We start from the raw sequence: 22,345 nt of genomic DNA on the forward strand, positions 1-22,345 counted from the left end.
TTACCTCATGCCGACTCTCCTGTTCTTTTAGATGTAAAGAACACATGACATGAGCTCATTATGGCTGCCAGGATGTGAAGGTCTTATCGCACAGGCCTCAGCTCCACCTACTGAAGTCCTGCAGCGTGTCAGAGCTGCTTCACCCTCGAGCGTCTTCCACCCTGTCGACTGATGAGGGTCGGAGGTCGTTCCTCTCTGGTGTAAATGCTGGCAATGTGAAAACGCAATACTGCATGTACTGCATGCTGACACATAAGAGGCTGGTTATGTTTTTGTTGCGCAGCTGCCACTCTGCAGTAACCAGGGAACAGACTGCACATTCAGACTTATCGCACTTCAGTTAGAGACCAGGCCTGACAGCCGGCTCACATCTGAGACAGACTTTTACTTCTGATCTCAGCTGATCATGTTTTCCCTTGTTCATAAATCTGGATCTGTTTCAAGTTTCAAACTACAAAATAACGTTTGCCTGACATATTAACACACACATACACACACACACATGCCTGAAGTGACTGAAATGCAACAGTAAGACATGAAGTGATGAGTAATCCAAGTGTTTAAAATAATTTGTTTACATCACTGTATTTGTTAAATTAAAGTGATGATAATACACATTATGCCCACTTGGCATGCACATTATACAACAGGCACCAGGATTTTATCCACTCTTGAGTTCCCCAGCCTTTATTTGGGGCAGTCCTTTATTTGTCCATGTCAGCCCTCTTTTCTTTTATGTGAAGAAATGGGATATTCAAAAAAGTATTACTTTTCTAAGTAGACTTCTGTGAAAGTCTTGCTTTTAATTAATGGAGATTTTTGTGATGACAGTCTTAAATTTAAGGATCATAAACAGTCCACTTTCCATCTAGAACTCTCCTCGACTCAGGACTCAACTCTCCATCCTTCTCCTCACCTTCCTGTAAGCTTCATTCTAGCTCTCAATAAAAACCCTTTTTGTAGCATCCACACATGATCGAGTTTTATGTGCCGCTTAATAAAGTCCTCGCATTTTAAAAGGTTTATATCTTCATTGGTGTATCACGATTTTTAGAAGCATTTCGGAAGGGAAAACAAGATGAGTTCAAAGAGACTTCCTGATGGAAGAAATCTGTCCAGCTGATATCAAGTCAAAGTGAAAGCTGAAACCTGCCAGCAAACCCCTCAGATGCTGAAATCCTGTCCCTCCCCTCACCTTGCACTGACACTTCACTTACATGACTTCGATAACGTCCAACACGAGGTCCACTTCAGAGGCTGGACAGAAACAACTGTGAGCTGTGATTGGCTGAAGCTGAAGCTCACGGACAACCTCGCACATGAATGACACATGAACAATGCACTTCACACGCCGGACTGTTTACTTTGGACCGCTGCCACTGTCTCATTGTTAAAACGCTGTATCCCACTCAGGCTTTGATGGCCTTTATTTCCACACCAGCTGCCTGCAATAATCCTCTAAAAGGAATACAATCAATCCTCTTCAAATCCACTTTTAAAGGTTGTCTGCTTGCTCGCGTCCGGCCACTAATCACCTCAGTCTGCTGCTGTAAGTCCCTCGAAAACGTGGGAATTTTCAGTGTGAACATGGACCTCACGGGCAGCACAAATAACCTGCAGCTTCATGTCAGCTCTGTTTACAAGGCGGGTTGATTTGCAGGATTTTGGTTGGAAAAAAGCACTGAGGTGAGTTAACTTGCTAAGCAGAGCGACAGTACAAGAACACATGACCAAAAGGAACACAATGCACTCTACAGAGCTACAGCACAGAGTAAAAAGTGATGAAAATTCCTAGTTCGCTTAGTCACACTCTGTTTTGTGTAATTAATTGAAAATCCCAAACAGTGTAAATCTGACCTCGCTTTCAAAATGTATTCTTGCTTCAGGAGGAATGAAGTCTTGAGGGATTTTCACCTCATGACCAAACCGATCATAACTGATACTCTTTCTTGCAGTTAAGGTCAGTATCGAATGTTCTTGTGTGACACTTTCCTCTCATAAATGTCTGACATTCTCCTTGTTTTATTATGAATTTCAATAATTAATTCAGAAACTTTGTTGCCGTCATTAATGCAGTACCGCAGTGACATCAATCCTTTGGTGTGTAACTTCTGCAGGATTTTTCTCTGTGTTTGCGTCTTTTCAAAAACGTCAAACATCAGGTGTAATAAGGGGGAGAGTATAATGGGATTTAATTTAAATTATCCACTTCATAGAACAATCTAAAATATGCTGATGGCGTTTCTAATTTTTTTTGTCTTTGACTCTAGAGGAGAAAATGAGCACCGATGGGGAAATGGCGATCTTCGGGCCAGCTGCCCAGTTCCTTCGCAAGTCTGAGAGGGAGAGGACGGAGGCTCAGTCTCGCCCGTTTGACAGCAGGACGGCGTGCTTTGTCAGCGATGAGAAAGAGCTTTATGTCAAGGCTGAGATTCAGGACAAAGCAGACGGCAAAGTGACAGTGAAGGCCGTGGATGACAGAGTGGGTGGTCTGAAGGGTTATGCTTATAAATTGACCTTTTATTAGACGCTGAACACACACTGTGAATATGGCTTCTCTCTGAGCAGGACTTTATATTCCAGAGTGATGGGGCAGGATTTTACACAGCTTCAAGGCGTCTGTCTGTAAAACCTGCAATAAAGAATCTGCAGAATTTTATTACTTAGCTTTCAACAGAGACATTTAGTGTCCCCTGAAGCTCTGATTGCTGCCTCACTTCCCAAGAGTCATGAATGAGTGAAAGTGAATGGAAATCCATTTGTAAAACCTGTCGTCTACTTTCCTATTCCGTTGTGAACAACAGACGTTCATGTTCCTGTTTTTCAGACTTTGACTGTCGGGGAGGACCAAGTGTTTCCCATGAACCCACCAAAGTTTGACAAGATTGAGGACATGGTGATGATGACGCACCTTCATGAACCTGCAGTGTTGTTCAACCTCAAGGAACGATATGCAGCATGGATGATCTACGTGAGTCCCGCAGCAACCTGATTTTTTCTTAAAAATATGTGGAAAATTGTCAGTGATGTGATTTCCAATGCATTTCCACATTAGAGACTAAAGAGACAAAGACAGACATGTCTGTGGCGAAAACGTATGTTATAGTTTTGTAAAAAATTACAATACACAGTAGAAATTGGGTTCAGATAAAGACATTATGTTTTTACTGTCTCATCTGTTTGTACTGAATATTATTCATAAGTGCCATCTGCCCTGAAGTTACACCTGCTGCTGATTTAGCTGAATGAAATGAAGAGGAGACGTTTGGTTCCCTGTGGGGCCTGTCAACACACAGGAATGTTCATGTCTTGATTTATTGGACTGAACATCACTTTGACAGTGACTGAGCTGAACATTTATCAGGGGTGGAGGAAGTAAAAGCACTAATACCACAGTGTAAAAGTACTCCGTTACAAGTGAAAGTCCTGCATTGAAAATGTTGCTGAAGTAATTTGTAGGAAAAGCAACAAATCCTCACATTCAGGAAAAGCTGAAATCATGAAATGTTTTTAAATTAAAAATGAATGGAATTATCAAAGTAGCTGAAAATTAATTTTCTGTCTGATTTTACATTTTGTTATGTTTTGACTGCAGAAATTTTAATTTGTAAAGTAACTTGTAACTATGGCTGTCAAAAGTAGAACATTTCTGCTGGAGTAGAAATAAAACGTGGCAGGAGAAGACTGCACCGCCATCGTGACAATTAAGTCTTTTGATTTTGTAAATGGATTAAAGAGAAAGTTTATCAGCTTAGGACTGTTTGGAAGTTAAGAAAAAAAAATCCCAAATTCACATTTTCAAAGTTAATTGTCTGTAATTCTGATAAACAACCCGTGAAAAATTTCCTTCCGGCAGCTGTTGAGGTATTTCAGTCTGAGACAAAGAGGCGGCCCAACAGATACCATTGCTAACATGTACTGATGCAGATCTTGTGTTTTCCACGAAGACCTACTCCGGGCTCTTCTGTGTGACTGTGAACCCCTACAAATGGCTGCCGGTCTACAACCCAGAGGTGGTGCGGGCCTACAGGGGGAAGAAGAGGATGGAGGTTCCCCCTCACATCTTCGCCCTGTCTGATAACGCCTACCAGTTCATGCTCACCGGTGCATTAGCCGGTGCCTCTGAGAAATTTGGTGTTGCTCTCACCACGTGTCTTCTTTGACCCCCTCAGATCGTGAAAACCAGTCCATACTCATCACGTAAGTTCGGCACAGTTTTCGTATATTTACTGACACGACTGACAAGAACAAGCAACAGAACAAACAACTGACGCATGCAAGAGTCAGAAGTTTTAAAATGTGTCGTTGATTTTGCTCAGCGGAGAATCCGGTGCAGGCAAGACTGTCAACACTAAACGTGTCATTCAGTATTTTGCGACAATCGCAGTGTCTGCGGACAAGAAGAAGGAGACAAACAGTAAAATGAAGGTGAGTTCATGATGATTTTGACAGGCTGTGCAGCTGGCAGGGTCAGTGACTGACTTTCAGAGAGGAGCGGCTGTCAGATTTCTCTGTTTTCCTTCTCAACAGGGAACCCTGGAGGATCAAATCATCCAGGCCAACCCTCTGCTGGAAGCTTTTGGTAATGCCAAGACTATGAGGAATGACAACTCCTCTCGCTTTGTGAGTCAGCCTGAGGGACTTCATTTTGATTCGACTTACCAAGACTTTGTCTAACAGGTTATGTGTTTTGTTCAATAGGGTAAATTCATCCGAATACACTTTGGTGCTACTGGTAAACTGGCATCTGCAGATATTGAAACATGTAAGTTCTTCCAAATTTTGTTCAGAATTTTGACAGCGGCAGCTCAAGTTGCTGTAAAATGAAGTTAAATTATCCCTTTGTTCCTTAAAGATCTGCTGGAGAAATCAAGAGTGACGTTTCAGCTGGCGGCTGAGTGCAGCTATCATATTTTTTATCAGCTTACTTGCAACAGGAAGCCTGAACTGATTGGTAATCGGATTAATTATTCTTTTTCTCACACAGACAGCCAAACAAAAGAAGATTTTAGCTTGTTTTCTTTCTCTTCAGATCTGCTTCTCATCACCACCAACCCATACGACTTTGCGTTCATCAGTCAAGGAGAAATCAGTGTGAAAAGCATAAACGACGCTGATGAGTTAATGGCTACAGATGTGAGCTGACTTGGTCCAAGCACAAAAGGCTTGTTTTGTCTTTCCAGCTGCTTTACATCTGACTTTGGCTATTTTCCACACAGGAGGCCTTTGACATTCTGGGTTTCACTGCTGAAGAGAAAGTCTCCATCTACAAGCTGACTGGAGCTGTGATGCATTATGGGAACATGAAGTTCAAGCAGAAGCAGCGGGAGGAGCAGGCGGAGCCAGATGGCGCGGAGGGTGAGGATCATTTATCCAAATTAAAACTGCCATGCAAGCAAGAGAGGCGGATACACTAAAATTAAAAAAAAAAAAACATCCAAAAGATTTCATGACTTGTGGCTGAGATTTGTTGTTATTTTCTTTTTTGCAGAAGCTGATAAGGCAGCGTATCTGATGGGCCTGAACTCGGCTGATCTGCTGAAAAGCCTCTGTTACCCCAGAGTAAAGGTGGGAAATGAGTATGTTACCAAAGGACAAAATGTGCAGCAGGTGAGGCTACTGTTTCTACTTCTGGGTCCACTGCAGATTATCATCTATAACGAGACGTCTGGTTATCAGCTGTGCTGTTATCTTTCAATAACACTTACAGTGCATGTCATGGAAGCCCTGAGAGGCCAGAGATGGAAGTAATGTTGATTCAAAGTCTGATCTGAACTGTCGAGGATTTGCTACTTTTGTCAGATTAATTGATAGTAAAAATGATAGTTAGTATCTCCCAAACTTTTTCGTTCTCAGTTGACTGTTATTTGACTGTAGTGAATACTGAATCGTACAGCGATTGGGAAACTGTCCTCAACTTTCCCTTTTTCCAGGTATACAACTCTATTGGTGCCCTTGCGAAATCCGTCTACGAGAAGATGTTTTTGTGGATGGTCGTACGAAGGGTTTAATGCTTTAAAGTTTAAGGATAAAGCTAAGAGTTTATGCTGGTTCTGTGATGTCCTGCAGGCAAAAAACGCCTTGGCTCACAGTTTGCAGTCAGCTCGACATGACTGTGAGGAGGAACAGGAGGCCAAAGCTGAGCTGCAGCGCTGCCTGTCCAAGGCCAACAGCGAAGTGGCTCAGTGGAGAACCAAATACGAGACTGATGCCATCCAACGCACAGAGGAGCTCGAGGAGGCAAAGTAAGAAAAATCTCCAGGTCAGCTCAAAACAGGATAATCTCACGAGTTCTTATGGTGGAAGCTGTGGAGGCCGTTAACTCCAAGTGCTCCTCTCTCGAGAAGACAAAACAGCGGCTGCAAGGAGAGGTGGACGACTTAATGATGGATGTTGAGAGGTCAAATGCTGCTGCTGCTGCCTTGGATAAGAAGCAGAGAAATTTTGATAAGGTTTGGACGTGAGACCCTTTGAGCAAAGCCTAGAGAAGCTGCTGAGTACTACACTTTTTAACAAGACATGCATTCACCAACTAGTCAATGTTCATCCTCGAAGTGTGCAGCTAAAGCACAACCTCACATTTCTGTAGCTTGTAAAGTAGGATTTGAAGCGTGGCATCATATTTGCCTCAGTCTGTGCTGCCCTATCAGAGGCCTATCAGTGTATTGCAACTATTGTTTGTGAGAACTGCAGTCACTCCAGCAGCTTTACCTTCACTGGCCACAAGGGAGCAACAGTGTGCTCGTGTCACACTCAAAAACCAAATAGACAAAGAAGTTTCAGAGAAAAAAAGATTTCCATGAGGACTAATGTAGTATAGTATAGTATTTTCAAATGCATGATGGTACCAAAAACCAAACCCGCAACCTGTCTGATAATTCATGTGTCCATCTTGTTAAGGTAAAGCTTACAAGGGAGGTTTTCCAGCCTCAGTGTGACTCGTATGTTTAAATAAAGATTTCAAAAATAAACAGGTTCCATCAGACATCCTCAAGGCCACAAATCAAATTCATGATGATATTCAGAGAGCATTAGTTTCAGCACTGTGGATCACATTGATCTTTTTTTCTAATTTGTTTGAACACTAGATAAAAAATGAACGAGTTAAGCAAACAGCATTTCCTTTGTCTTTTAAAATGGTTATAATTGTTATGCTTGTGCAACAAGAAAACAAGGAACAAGACCTGAATACAGATGCAGGGGCAGAACTGGGGGTTAAATGAAAACCATATCAAGGAGGTTGAGGTGGGCAAGGGTCAAAACCAGGGAAGCAGTCGAACCTCTGCAAACAAAACCCACAACGAGGAGGTCGAGGTAAACTAAACAAAGAGCCAAAATCACAAGAAAAATGCTAGAACACCTGACACACAAGGTATAAAGTCAAACTGACAAAAAGCACAGAAAGCACACAGACTTAGATATAAAGGGAGGGAAGACTAATAAGGAACAGGTGAAACTAACTGGCAATCAAACATGCAGGAAGGAGACAATGACAGGAAGTGTGAAGCAGAGAAACCTTGGAAAATAAAACAAAAATAAATAAACTAAAACCCCTAACCATGCCAGCAGTGCTTTGTTGTCAGCATTCATGTGTGATGTTGGTTCTTGTAGGTTTTGTCCGAGTGGAAGCAGAAACATGAGGAAAGTCAGGCAGAGCTGGAGTCAGCTGTAAAAGATGTGCGTTGTTTGGGTACTGAGAACTTCAAGATGAAGAACGCCTTCGAAGAAAACCTGGAACAACTAGAGACGCTCAAACGGGAAAATAAAAACCTGCAGCGTATGATGAGTCCAAGATCCTGCGAGTCCAGCTGGAGCTGAACCAGGTGAAGTCTGAAGTGGACAAGAAGATAGCTGAGAAGGACGAAGAGATCGAACAGCTGAAGAGAAACAGCCAACGAATCGTCGACACCATGCAAAGTAATTTGGATGCTGAGGTCCGCAGCAGGAATGACGCGTTGAGAGTGAAGAAAAAGATGGAGGGGGACCTCAACGAAATGGAGATCCAGCTGAGCCACGCTAACAGGCAGGCGGCCGAAGCCCAGAAACAACTGAGGAACATACAAGTTCAGCTGAAGGTGAGATGCAAACGCGAGGATGTTTCTTCTGTTGACGCAGGCAGTTAAAAAATTGTTTTTGAATTCTACTGAACAGGAAGTTCAGATTCACCTCGACGATGCTCTGAGAAACGACGAGGACATGAAGGAGCAGGTAGCCATTTCGGAGCGCAGAGGTAATCTCATGCAGGCTGAGATGGAGGAGATCCGAGAGGCTTTGGAGCAAACTGAGAGGAGCCGCAAGTTAGCAGAGCAGGAATCGCTGGACGCCACCGAGAGAGTGCAGCTGCTTCGCTCACAGGTGCAAATCTCCCTGCGTTTTCTCAGCAACTCTTTTTCCCTATGAGCTACGAACATTTTATACTTACTTATATAATTGTATATGAATATTAATTAAATAATTTAATATTAAGTAAGTCAGTTCCGCAATTACAGTTTGAGAACCTGAATTAATACATGTCCTTTCTTACAGCAATTGCAGAAATATTTTAATGTATGTTGTCGTATAAATAATATTTCTTTCAGAATACCAGCCTGGTCAACAGTCGAAAGAAGTTGGAGGCAGATCTTTCTCAAATGCAGGGTGAGATGGACGACAGTGTTCAGGCAGCCAGGACTGCTGAGGAGAAAGCCAAGAAGGCCATCACTGATGTGAGTGTCTGGATTTCGGGATTTTGCTTAATTATCACCTAAACCAACATAAATCTATCGTTGATGTTTTGTTCTTTAGGCTGCAATGATGGCTGAGGAGCTGAAGAAAGAGCAGGACACCAGTGCTCACCTGGAGAGGATGAAGAAGAACCTGGAGGTGACGGTGAACGACCTGCAGCAGCGTCTGGACGAGGCCGAGAGCCTCGCAATGAAGGGCGGAAAGAAACAACTCCTAAAACTGGATGCGAGGGTAACGTGTGGTACTTTATCCTCCTTTAATTGATCTGTTGTGCTTGTGAGGTTTTGTTGCACTTTTTCTTGACCAGAATATAATTGGTCATTGGCAGGTGCGAGAGCTGGAAAATGAGCTTGCGGCAGAACAAAGACGTGGGTCGGATTCTGTGAAAGCAGTTCGTAAACTTGAGCGCAGGATTAAGGAGCTCACCTATCAGGTTAACTTGCTTTCGAATCGTGTGACATTTTACTGGTAAACATTCAGATGTTGGGTAAAAGTATTAATACCGCTGTGAAAATACTCCACATCTAGTAAATGTCAGTCAGCAATATTTGCTCAAAGTACAAAAAGTACATAAAACAACAATTTGAAGGATATTTGTTCATTTTTGTTCCATTTTTTACCATTTTTTAAGGCTACCGTCACAAGCTGTTATTTACACAGCTGCTGCTGCATTGGCTCACATGTTCAACCAGTCAGCCAACATTTATGTAGGGAAATTAGCTACAGAGAGACCAAAACAGTTTATTCCTGCTGTAAAGTTGGGTATTCGTTTTCTGTTATCAAACCACAGTCTGATGAGGACAAGAAAAACGTGATGAGGCTGCAGGAGCTGGCGGACAAATTCCAGCTGAAGGTCAAAGTGTACAAGAGGCAGGCTGAAGAAGCTGTGAGTGACTTTATCTGTGACCCACGCATTGCTTGAATGCACATTTGGAGATTTTTTTCATCAACATTTGGTATGTGACAGGAGGAGCAAGCCAACGCTCACCTGACGAAGCTGAAGAAGGCGCAGCACGAGCTGGAGGAGGCTGAAGAGCGAGCCGACATCGCCGAGTCCCAGATCAGTAAGATGAAAGTCAAGAGTCGCGACATGGAGAAGGTGAGTCAGTCGGCTTCTGACAACATGCTGCCTCTTTGTACCGATGGCCATTAATGTCTTTCTCTTGTTCTCACTCACCAGACTAAAGACAGTGGACAGTAGACTGTGGCTGTCGTGAAGATGATAAAGTCTGCTGTTTGTCTGCTGATTGTTTTCTTCATTTGAAGCCATACTTTGTTCAGTGTGTGACTGCAGCATCTTAGAGATACAAAGCTTTTATTTTGAAAAAGTTTCTCGTTACAAGTTCTCCAAAAATTAAACCACAGCAGAAGAAAAGCTGCAGTCCAAAGCTCGATGGAGATCATGGTGGAAATACCACATCTCTGTTGCACATAGCAACATGAGGAAGAAGACAGACCTGAAGGCATCGTCTCCTCAGTGGACGTCAAAGTCACCTGTTTCATACATCATGATGTAACCTCAAAGTCTGCTTCCATTGCAGTTGTGTTGCCTTTTCTTTTTTATTGATACACCAACTTTTCCACCTCAGCCAGGCTTAATAAAGGGCATTTTCACTCAGCTTTCATTGTCAACACTGAATTTCAATAAAATTTGAAAAAATCCCACTTTAATTAACATACATGTGTATTTATTGCTGCATATGGAGAATTATTTCTACATGCTTGGTGAGTGAAATGCGATCAAGCAAATGCAAGAAAAATTACCTGTAATTTTACAAACATTTATCACCGTTTTCAAACTGTGACAGGGGAGTGAACAAGGGTGAGATTTTATCAGAACAACCATATGACATGAATGCTGAGAGATGAACATGCTCTGGGGGTCTTGTCAACTGGATTTATTATCTATTTAAATATATAGAAATGACAAAATTGATTTATTTGACAGCTAAATTCTGAACTTATTCTAATCTGATTTACCGATACGACTGAGATGCTAGGATATTATTATGATATGATGAAGAATAAACTAATATGTAACATATCTGTCATGCACCTTTGTGTCCACTGGTGTCCACAGAGACGTACTGTCCAGCGTTCAGCTACTCGCCCTGTCCCTCTTGTGTCTGCAACACAATCACAGACAGAGGATATCAACACAAGCTCAAAAATCATTTTCACTTGAGAAAAACTTCTGCTGAGGACTTTTGCATGTTTATGTAATAAAAGTCCTGATTATTTACTGTATTTGATTATTTGTATTTGCCCAAACTCACAGAGAACACATGCGATATGTTTGTTAGTTTTTGTCTGTGATTATGATGGTCATGCTGGGTACAAACTTCTAAACAGCTCTCCTTTCAAAGGTAACATTTGCTGTACACATGAAACAAAAGCCACTTGGTACCTTCGTCCCGATTTCACGGCTCTTAGCTCGCATCTTGTTGGCCAGAGATTCGGCCACGTCAGCTCTCTCTTCAGCCTCCTCCAGCTCGTGCTGAGCCTTCCTGAATCTGGCCATGTGGACGTTACACTGCTCCTCCTGGAAATAAATCATCCATCACTGGATATATCGGTGATCTGCCATTAACTGAATAGATTTCACTCACAGCTTCTTCAGCTTGTCGCTTGTAGGCCTTCATCTTGTTCTGTAGTTTGTCCACCAAATCCTGCAGTCGCATGTTGTTTTTCTTGTCTTCCTCAGACTGGAGAAAGTAAACACAAGCTTCTGTCAGGCGAGTGAGCTGCTGGATTTCATTGTTTTATAATCTTGGCACCAACGATATGCCACTGAAATGCTAGAGGGTTCAGTGAATTCTTCAGAAAAACAACACTGCTGTAGCCTCACCTGATAAGTCAGCTCTTTGACTTTCCTCTCATATTTGCGAACTCCTTTGATGGCCTCCGTCGAACGTTTTTGCTCAGCTTCAAGCTCATTTTCCAGCTCACGGACCTGCATGCAAGAGCGCAATTCAGGACAGTTTCTATGACTTTTAATAGGACTTTTGTTGAACAATTACAGCAGAAGTCAAAGTTTTTGGATCTGACCCACTGCTTCAGTGTACCAATTTTGCGTGTCATCTACTTCAATTATTTTCAAAATTTTGGGGTGAACTATCCCTTTAACAGGTACACATACTCTGGCCTCCAGTTTCTGAAGCTGTTTTTTTCCACCCTTCATGGCCAAGTTTTCAGCCTCATCTAAGCGGTGCTGCAGGTCTTTCACTGTGACCTCCAGATTCTTCTTCATCCTCTCCAGGTGAGCGCTGGTGTCCTGCTCCTTCCTCAGCTCTTCAGCCATCATGGCAGCCTAGAGGTGCCACAGTAGGAGTACTGATTATTTACAATCCTATGTTAACCAGAGTAAGAGCTTTGTAAGAGCACCTTACATCAGTAATGGCTTTCTTGGCCTTCTCCTCTGCGTTCCTGGCCTCTTGAACAGCTTCCTCTATCTCACAGTGAAGCTGAGTTACATCCGCCTCAAGCTTCTTTTTAGTGTTGAGAAGACTCGTGTTCTGCCAAAGATAAAAAAAAAGATGTGTCTCCTGCAAATCGAAAGGGTTCATTACATACATTGATACGGGGTGAAGAACCTACCTGAGAGTGCAGAAGTCCTGCACGCTCACTGGCATCAACCAGTTCCTGCTCAGCCATTTTGCGGCTTCGTTCCGTCTGCTCCACAACCGCTCGAAGCTCTTCAACCTCAGCCTGCAGTAAGCTGGTTCTACGCTCCATCATGGCTACCTGCTCCTTCATATCATCCTGCCCTCTCATAGAGTCATCCAAGTGGATTTGGGCATCCTAAAAAAGCATTATTCATGATTTTGAATATTTACCAAACTGATTAAGGCTGTAGCAAGCCGCAAGTGTATTGGATTGATTTTTGGCGTCTGAATTTGTAATGTTATTATTTCTTCTTTCATAATCTTCATTTAACACATTATGATGTTGTACCTTGAGTTGTCCCTGAATGTTCCTCAGTTGTTTCTGGGCCTCGGCCGCCTGCCTGTTAGCGTGGCTCAGCTGGATCTCCATCTCGTTGAGGTCTCCCTCCATCTTTTTCTTCACTCTCAGGGCATCATTCCTGCTGCGGACCTCAGCATCCAGAGTGGCCTGCATCGACTCCATCACCCTCTGGTGGTTCCTCTTCAGCTGGTCAATTTCTTCATCTTTCTCTGCCAGTTTTCTGTCAACTTCAGCCTTGACCTGGTTAAGCTCCATCTGTACACGCAGGATCTTCGACTCCTCTTGTTCCAGGGAGGCCTTGAAAATAATTTTGATTACTTACGCCAGTGATGCAGGCTGAAGAAGTATTTGTTGGCTATGTTTGTCATCAGTTGTACCTCAGCTTCTTCCAGCGAAGTTTGCATGTCATATTTTTCTGTCTCCACCTGCTTCTTGAATTTCTCCAGCTCATGAACTGTCTTCCCGCTCTCCCCAAGTTGTTCCGTCAGGTCCGAGATTTCCTCTGGAATGACAGAAAGCTTTTGAAAATACTGATTTAAAACATTTTTCTCAAACTGTTGTTTTGCTTAAATGGAAGTTCACTCACGTTGCAGGTTTTTATTTTCCCTTTTCATTGTCTCCAGGTGATCCAGGGCTTCTTCGTAGGAGTTCTTCAGCTTGAAAAGCTCGGTGTTCAAAGATCGAGACTCTTTCTGAGCACTTTCAAGCTCTGCCTGAGACTCCTCATACTTCTGCTTCCACTCAGCCAGAATCTTAATTCATTGAAACATCCATCTGCTAGTAAATATTCATGACGTAGTATAAAGACATTGATGTAGTATCAAGTGTAAGAATTTACCTTATCAAAGTTTCTCTGCTTCTTGTCAAGGGTGGCGGCTAAGCCGTTGGACCTTTCCAAATCAACCATGAGATCCTCCATCTCATTCTGAAGTCGCTGTTTAGTTTTCTCCAGTGAGGCACACTTTGAATTCACGGCTTCAATTTGTTCTTCAGCCTCTTGGAGACGCTGGGCGAGCTTTTTCCTGTCAAAGTGAAACCACTTAAGTAACAGCTTTCAATATTTTTGAAAAATTGTACTTTATTTTATGGCTCTGTAGATTAATAATGTGTTTAGGAGAATGCTGCGATGTGAAGATGTGAAGCTCCAGAAATGTTTTGTGGACGAACTGGGTGAATTGTTCATTTAGTAAAAGTAAATAAAGAAATACAATGTGCACTTGTTGACTCATATTAGGAACGTAAGTGATGTCTAATATTTGGTTAAAGCCAACACGAGCTATCTGTCGATCTAATCAACGTTACTTTGCTTCCTCGAGCTCCTCGGTGCGTTGGATGGCATCAGTCTCGTATTTGTTCCTCCACAGAGCCACCTCAGTGTTTGCTTTTGACAAACAGCGCTGCAGCTCAGCTTTGGCCTCCTGCTCCTCCTCAAACTGCTCACGAATGAGATCACAGTCATGGCGGGCCGACTGCAAACTGTGAGCCAAGGCGTTCTTAGCCTATTGAGAAAGATAACAATATGAAGGTTCATGAGAAAAAAAAGTGCATCAGAAAAGTGACTGCAAACCTTTGATTACCTTTGTTTCCTCCTCAATCAGTCTTCTCAACTCATCAATTTGTGTTGTGAATCCCTGTTTTCCTCTTGTCAGCTGGGAAATGAGACTTTCTCTCTCTTCCATTTGTCGGGAAAATTCAGCTGCCAAGAGTCACGCAAAGGAAGATGTTTCAATTCAAACTATGACTTTAAATATTTCAGTGAATGCAGGAAAAGAGATTACCATTCTCAGTTTGAAAACGAGCCCTCTGATTGGTCAGATCAGTAATGTGCCGCAGGTCTTCATCATTCTTGGTCTTGAGCTCCATAAGCTGATCTTCAAGTGAACGACACATCTTCTCCAGGTTGACCTAAGAGAGTGTACACAAATTTATCCAGTTGAGTACATTCCCTCGTGCTACTATCCTACTCCAGATTCATAGATCTCACCTTGGCTTTTGCAACTGTTTCCATATTAATGGCCAAATCGTCAATCTCCATCTTCAGCTCACTCTTTTCCTTTTCCAGTTTCTGTTTGATTCTCTGGAGGTTGTCGATCTGTTCTCCCAACTCAGCCATGCTGTCTGCCTGCTTCTTGCGCAGTGCAGCGGTTGTGGCCTCGTGGTGCAGCGTGGACTCCTCCAGGTCACGCCGCAGTTTGAGGAACTCAGTTTCACGCTTTTTGTTCATTTCGACCTGAGCGGCGGTGGCTCCTCCGGCCTCCTCCAGCCTCTCGCTGATCTCCTCGATCTCCCTGGAGAGGTCAGAACGCTGCTTCTCAACCTTTGCCCGGACAGCTCGTTCAGCTTCAACTTCTTCCTCCAGTTCCTCAATACGAGCCTTTAAACAAACAGTTTGCACACCATCGTGACGGGATGATTAACTGTTGTCAAATTTATAAATTAAAGTTTTAATTTATCTCAATTTTCTTACATGGAGCTCCTTCATCTTCTTTTGAAGCTGGTTATTAATCGCTTGCTCGTCTGCAATCTTGCTGAGCAGCTGACTGTTTTCAAATTCTTTTCTGCAAGGACAAGAAGATGTCATTTTAACCCAACATTTATTTTTCTTCTACATGCAAAAGAGAGCTTACTTCTTAATCTTCTCCTCAGATTGTTGTTTGTCATTTTCTAGGTCCATCAGGGATTCTTGTGTAAGTTTCAGATCCCCCTCGAGCTTCCGCTTGGCTCTCTCCAGGTCCATGCGGACCTTCTTTTCTTGCTCCAATGAACCCTCAATCTTGACAGCAAATTGCACAGTTAATGAAGATGTCAAGTAACACCAGTGTTTGAGTGTGTTGTTGTCTACAGCAACTCACGTCATCAACTTGCTGTTCAAGCTTCAACTTGGCTTTGGTCAAAGAGTTGACTTTGTCCTCCTCAGCTTGTAGATCATCCAGTGCCTGTTGATGAGCCTCTTGAAGGGCTCTTTTCTCCTTGGTCAGTTTGCCAATGTTTTCATCCTGACTAGCCAGTTCCTCCATTAGGTTTTTAACCTACAATAGTAGTAGTACACATACACACCAAGATGAGAACAAAACAGAGAGTAGAAAGCAATGTGAGAGAACATTTTTGTTATTTTAATTGTAGAAAATGTTGATTTGTTCAATACCAGGCCTGATCAGGAGACCTAAAACAAACCTGACTTGATTGATTGACATGTGAAATAAAATTCAGCCAAAAAATGAGGTGTTTATTAGCGAAAATGCAAAGTTCGTGTTAATGGCCATGTGCTGGCTCTGTCTCTGCCAAAATATAAGTAACTTTTAACATCAGGTAGGAGATACATGGAGGTGCCTGCAGAAATCACAAACCTTGTTTTCTGTGGCATGTTTCTCCTTCTCCACTTTAGCCAGGGTTATCTCCAGATCATCAATGTCTTTTTTAAGCTCAGAGCATTCGTCTTCGAGCTTCCGCTTCTTGGCGGTTAACTCGGCGGTCACTTCCTCCTCATCTTCCAGTCTTTCAGTCACCTCTTTGAGTTTGGCCTCGAGCTGGATCTTGCTTTTAATCAAGCCTTCACATCTCTCCTCTGCATCACAAAGATTTTCTGAGTCCTAAGGAAACCAGGGTGAGAAAAACACTAATGTAGGATCGTTTGCACAAAGAGACCAGTAGCTTTCATTTTGATACTCACAGCTTGCACTTGCAGGAGGAGGTTATTTTTCTCCTGTAAAAGAGAAACCATTTTCTCTTCAAGCTCCTTTCTCTTGGACTCTGACTTTGCCAGATCCTCCTTGCATTTGATGAAGTCTTCTTTCATGGTTGCCATCTCCTTTTCCGTCTCTGCACTCTTAAGAAGTGGCTTTATTTTAAAGAACAGCTTCATCCATGGCCAGTGTTTCACATTCATGAATGCGCGCAAGTTATATTGCAGAATCCATATGCAGTCTCTGTAAGATATACAACAGCAGTTTTTTAGTCTGTGTGTTTCTCACATTGTAGGCAAGCATTTTGGTGCTGATCTTTGAGTAACCTTTGAGTAATTAATTTAGAGAATTCTTTTCTCATGAGATAACCACGACACAGTGCTTGAGTCTGGGTCACAAGAGAGGCTAGTTTTTCATCTCGCAGCTCCTCCAGAGTTCCAAGTAAGCCAGCTTTGAAGAAGACCTGTAACAACATAGTGTGATAATGCTGCATCCAGTCCATTCAAATTAATCAGCTGGTTACTAGTAAAGGCTGAAGTCTTTACCCAAAAAAGCTTTTAGAACTTTTCCTGATGAAGCAGTTGGACACATACCTTTGTAGACCCAAATTTGTACTGTGTGTGGTCAATGTCAATTGAACCAAGAAGCTTCTCTGAAGCTTTCTTTCCATCAATGAACTGTCCCTCTGGGATGGCACTGGCATTTAGGATTCTGTATCTGTTAAAATTAGAATAAAAACTGATGGTTACAAACCAGAATAATTTAGATTAAAAGAGAAGTATCAGTTTGCTTTATTTATAGTTCTTTCAGGTAGGAAACAGTGCTGACCTCTGCTTGAAGTCGGCATAAAGAATCCTGCTGGGGAAACCCTTCCTACAGATCCTGATGCCCTCCAGCACGCCATTACAACGCAGCTGGTGAATGACCAAGTGATTGTCCATGATGCCTGCAGTGAAGTCAACAGGAGCCAACTGGAGGAGCATGTTTCAACATCATTTGCACCGACAACGACCTTTATAATTTGGAGATTTGTACCTGGTGTTTTGAACTCATTTGGAATCAGGCAACGCACAAAATGAGGATGGGTGCTCCTCAGGTTGGTCATTAGTTTTCCGAGATTTTCCTGCAGGAGATCTGTTGTTATTACATCTGTTAAAATGTCAAATGCTGGAAAGAAAAGTTTTTTCGATGGGGTTTACTGGAAGCAAAGCTGAACTATGTGGAAACACCAAAAAAGATCTAAATAATCACTTGTGTACCCTGAAAACCGCAGACACTGTCTGAAACGAGCCACCCTTCTTCTTTCCTCCTTTCTTTCCAACTTTGCCACCTCCAGCATCACCACCTGATTCTACAAAGCAGAAACAGAAGTGTTATTTAACAGTATCAAGTCTGATGGGTGTTGGAGGGGTCTTTTGATCAATCATTCTGTAAATCCAATCCAGACACTAACTGGTCTTGAGTAAAACTTTGTAATTTTTTTATGTTAATTATTCCAGTGCTCTGCAATGTTGTACCTGCTTCAGCACCAGAAAATGAAGCATACAAGAAAGCCAGCAATTTCATTGATGACTTCTGGTAAAGCTGCACCACAGATTCATTCAGAGGGTCTTTGTTCTTCTCCAGCCAGCCAGTGATGTTGTAGTCCACAGTGCCGGCGTAGTGCACCAGAGTGAAGTGAGCTTCAGGTTTGCCTTTGACAACCTTTGGCTTTTGGAAAGCATTAGTTTTTCCAAGATGCTGGTCGTAGAGTTTGTTCTTGAAAGAGGTGTCTGAGGCCTTGGGGAACATACACTCCTCTTCAAGGATGGAGAAGATGCCCATTGGCTGTTGAATACATCAAAGGCATACAGTACATATGGTGCCTGAAATTATTATATACTGATGTGCGGTAGATTAATCCTACCTTTTCAATGAGCTCAATGCAGGCTGCCAAATCCATACCAAAGTCAATAAACTCCCAGTCAATTCCCTCCTTCTTGTACTCCTCTTGCTCCAGCACAAACATGTGGTGGTTGAAAAACTGCTGCAGCTTCTCGTTGGTGAAATTAATGCAGAGTTGCTCCATGCTGTTAAACTGTGACAAGAATTAAGCATTAACTTGTGATATTAGCATTGATATAAAACTAATTAACAAGCATGAGTACAAACGCACATCAAATATTTCAAATCCAGCAATGTCCAACACTCCAATGAAGAACTGCCGTGGCTGCTTTGTGTCCAGCATCTCATTGATCCTTATCACCATCCATAAGAACATCTTCTCATACACAGACTTGGCCAGAGCACCAACTGCATTGGTGACCTGATCAGGAGAAATTGTAGACAAAACATAGATTTATATGGAATCAGAATTATTAAACTTTGTAATGTGATTATGGTTCCAAAACAAAGTTTCTGGCTGGCAGTTTTCCCAGTTAGACATGGTTTGGAAAGGGTGTACTCAGTTGATATTAGCAGAGGTTTTAGGACCAACAATTGGAATGAATTTTAAGCTTAGGTGTGTGACCTAAGACTTGTTTTTTATGTTAGTGCACCTCATCATGCTTTATAACTTGCTCAACCTTGCCACAGTACCTGGGGGACCGTCTGGCCTTTGGTAACATACTCATTTCCCACTTTCACTCTGGGGTAGCAAAGGCCTTTCAACAAGTCAGCAGAGTTCAGACCCATGAGGAAAGCGACTTTGTCTGCCACTGAGAGGTGAACATGAAATATTTTTTATTAACATTTGCATGTCTTTTCTGACAACAAAAAACACTTAAGTGAGGAGTCTCACCCTCAGTGCCGTCAGGCTCCGCCTGCTCCTCCCGCTGCTTCTGCTTGAACTTCATGTTCCCATAATGCATCACAGCACCAGTTAGCTTGTAAATGGAGACTTTTTCTTCGTTAGTGAAGCCCAAGATGTCAGTGGCCATCTGTTACATAAAATGCAGTGTTAGCAAACAACAATAAAATGCATGTTTATGCCACTGAAAGTGCGAGACGAGAGATAGCTCACATCTGTGGCCAGCAGCTCTTCTTTGTCGTCGATGCTGGCCACAGAGATCTGCCCCTGACTTATCATAGGGAAGTCATACGGGTTTGTTGTTATGAGAAGCATTTCTGAAGAGAGAAACGTACAGAATTATTTATGTTCTGAATTTATTCTTCAAAATCTGCAAGAAATAATGTCCTTGCTATACCTATAAGCTCTGATTTGTGGCCAGTCATGATCTGATAGAAGATATGGTAGCTCCTCTCCTCAGCCAACTGGAACGTCACTCTCGACTTCTCCAGCAAATCTGCATTGAATTAAATATTAAGTAAAGATTGTCAACTGAAAGCACACACGTGATGAACATTATTAATGTGGAAAGACTAACTTACAGGTTTCAATATCAGCAGAAGCCAGTTTTCCTGTGGTTCCAAAGTGAATTCTGATGAATTTACCCTATGAAATACACAATCCACAGTGAACTGCACAAGAAGATGTGAAAGTTTTGTAAAAAGAAAAAGATTTTGGGAATATTCAAAGAAGAAGAAATTTAGTTATGGTTTGGTGGGACTTAAACAAATAACCTATGCTTGTACCTACACATCCCTGCTTCTGCTGAACTATTGTTTTGAGGATGAGGATTGTCAGGCACTGTTGCCATCATCACCAAGCTCAAGGAACATCTGAAAATGACTTGCTGCTGTAATACGAATGCAAGTTCCGACATTGTTTAATTAAAGTTAACAACTAATGTATAATGTATGTTGTGTAAATAAAACGTTATTGAAGGAGCAACTCTTATCCAAAGACCTCATTTTGAGAGCTCGTACTTACAAATCGTGATGAGTTGTCATTCCTCACGGTCTTTGCATTGCCAAAAGCCTCCAGCAAAGGGTTTGCTGAAATGATTTGATCTTCCAGCGTCCCCTGGAAGACACAGCCGGCTTCATCAGAATCTCACTGTGGCTGTCATTTATTCTTTCGTGCTTGTATCTTGTTGAGAGATTACCTGCATTTTGCCAGACGAGTGCTCTTTCTTGTCGCCTCCAGACACTGCGATTGTCGCAAAGTACTGGATGACACGCTTGGTGTTGACAGTCTTCCCTGCACCAGATTCTCCACTGCAGACAGAGAACAAAAGAGGCCTGAGGACAACCAAAATGGATCATTCCGTACATGTGTTATTATATTAGAAAACACATTTTCATTAACATGAAGCCTGACTCACGTAATCAGGACAGACTGGTTCTCACGATCTGTTGGTGAGAAAAAATACAAACGTTACAACACAAAAGTTCCAGAGTCAGTTTTGTCTCGGTGAAGTAATGCATGTGTTTGGTTAAAGTGACAAGGCTACAAAGCAATGGGATCCCATATGAAGAGCAAACGTTCCTCCATAGTTAGAACAGTTTTGCTCATTTCAGTTTAGCACTTTCTGTTTTTGTCTTTTTTTCCCCTGTGCTCTTCTTAATGGTTTGAAGAGTGTGGAAAAAATGTGTTGTGACACCCTTCTGTCCACCAATCAGGATTCAGCTATATTTGAATTTGAGCAGAAAGACAGCTCAGTTGTTGTTTGCTCATGTTCAATAAATCTGATCCAATTCTGTGAATTCTGAGTGAGGCTCGGCTCTTTCTGACCTGTAAGCATATTCTGATATGCATTATCAGAGACAGAGAAAATATGTGGCGGGGCCTCCATGCGTTTCTTCCCCCTGTAGGCCGCCACAACCCGAGGGTCGTACACCGGCAGCCACTTGTAGGGGTTGACAGTGACACAGAAGAGCCCGGAGTAGGTCTGCAGAGGAGAATATACAGAATGTGAGAATCACTCAGACAAACAGAGATGAAAATGTCCCACTCATTCCTCACATAAATCATCCACGCTGCGTAACGATCTTTGAGGTTAAACAGCACAGAGGGCTCATTGAGGTGGGTCATCATGGCCATGTCCTCAATCTTGTCGTACTTTGGGGGATTCATGGGAAGGCAGTCTTCCTCTTTGACTGTTACAGTCTGGAAAATAAAGTGGGAAGAGAAGAGGGGATGAAATTATATTGACTGGAGAAAACAGAAAAATCCTGCTGAAGGACTAATCGGATGAAACCAGCTGAGGGATGAAGTCACATACTAGTGGTTTTGCAAGTTACAAATGACACATTTTTTACATTATACTAAGCAGAATTAAAGTTCAATAACCAGCTCTACTTGATTGCTGTACAGTTTGATAAATCAGTATGATAAATCACTGATGCTGTGTAATTGTTTACCTCATCAGCTTCAGTCTTCACGGTGACTTGGCCACCTTCTCTCTTCTGGATGACGCCTTTGACGTACAGCTCCTTGGCATCGGGCACAAAGCAGGCTGTTCTGGCATCAAAGGGCCGGTTCTGAGCCTCCACTCGCTCCTTCTCGGGTTTGCGGAGAAAGATGGCCGCCGGCCCATACTGGGCCATCTCGGCATCAGAGCTCATCTTAATATCTGAGGATAAAAATGCAAGAAAATAAATCACGCTCTAGTGCAATTAATCAAAATAATTCAAAAGAATTCCAATTAAAGTATTTATACTTTTGTATTTACATACCGGGTTTGCACACCCCAGTTGGACTGAATCTGAGATTCTGCAGACTGTAAGTCAAACACACACAAAAAATGAGAAGCCAACCAGTGCTGAGTCACCACTGATGACAGGAGGGAAAATAAAGGATCTTACCAACGGTCAGTCAATGTCTCCAAGTGAACACCAGCAGGAGGTTGAGGCTCCTTTTATCCAGAAGGATGCGCCGCTGAAACAAACCGGATGCTCCAAACTTGGCAATGTCACTCTATTCGAATGTCAATCAAGTCGCATTATCGATCTTTGCTCTACGCTTACATAGGGGAGAGGATCCTCTAGTGGTAATAGGAACATGTCAGCAGCAACAGGTGATGATCCTCAAGCACTATTTTTACATGCCTTCCATACTGTCGAGATCTGTCATTAGCTGCTCAATGTTC

At 42.5% G+C, this 22,345-nt stretch overlaps 1 protein-coding gene and 1 pseudogene across 1 annotated transcript; one reads left to right on the forward strand and one right to left on the reverse strand.

The window, feature by feature from the left end:
* The first annotated feature begins 2,296 nt into the window (after nt 1–2,296).
* Nucleotides 2,297–10,350, forward strand: LOC124073574 (annotated as a pseudogene).
* A 268-nt stretch (nt 10,351–10,618) lies between these two features.
* LOC124072651 (myosin heavy chain, fast skeletal muscle-like) lies at nt 10,619–21,821 on the reverse strand. Its single transcript, XM_046414195.1, has 39 exons — nt 21,618–21,821; nt 21,220–21,363; nt 20,989–21,145; nt 20,579–20,606; nt 20,360–20,471; nt 20,185–20,277; nt 19,743–19,806; nt 19,559–19,657; nt 19,375–19,478; nt 19,153–19,291; nt 18,951–19,069; nt 18,529–18,678; nt 18,280–18,450; nt 17,891–18,200; nt 17,633–17,724; nt 17,409–17,496; nt 17,202–17,319; nt 16,967–17,090; nt 16,700–16,836; nt 16,361–16,616; nt 16,038–16,280; nt 15,543–15,719; nt 15,318–15,463; nt 15,158–15,248; nt 14,675–15,064; nt 14,469–14,595; nt 14,268–14,386; nt 13,993–14,189; nt 13,529–13,712; nt 13,277–13,442; nt 13,068–13,192; nt 12,679–12,987; nt 12,322–12,525; nt 12,114–12,239; nt 11,864–12,034; nt 11,573–11,677; nt 11,334–11,429; nt 11,132–11,266; nt 10,619–10,850 (listed from the first exon to the last, which is right to left on the reverse strand). The coding sequence occupies exons 1-39, from the start codon at nt 21,819–21,821 to the stop codon at nt 10,827–10,829; spliced, it is 5,844 nt and encodes a 1,947-aa protein (XP_046270151.1). The 3' UTR covers nt 10,619–10,826.
* Nucleotides 21,822–22,345: the final 524 nt, after the last annotated feature.

The sequence above is a fragment of the Scatophagus argus genome, chromosome 16 (assembly GCF_020382885.2).
Source record: "Scatophagus argus isolate fScaArg1 chromosome 16, fScaArg1.pri, whole genome shotgun sequence".
Taxonomy (NCBI): Eukaryota; Metazoa; Chordata; class Actinopteri; family Scatophagidae; genus Scatophagus; species Scatophagus argus.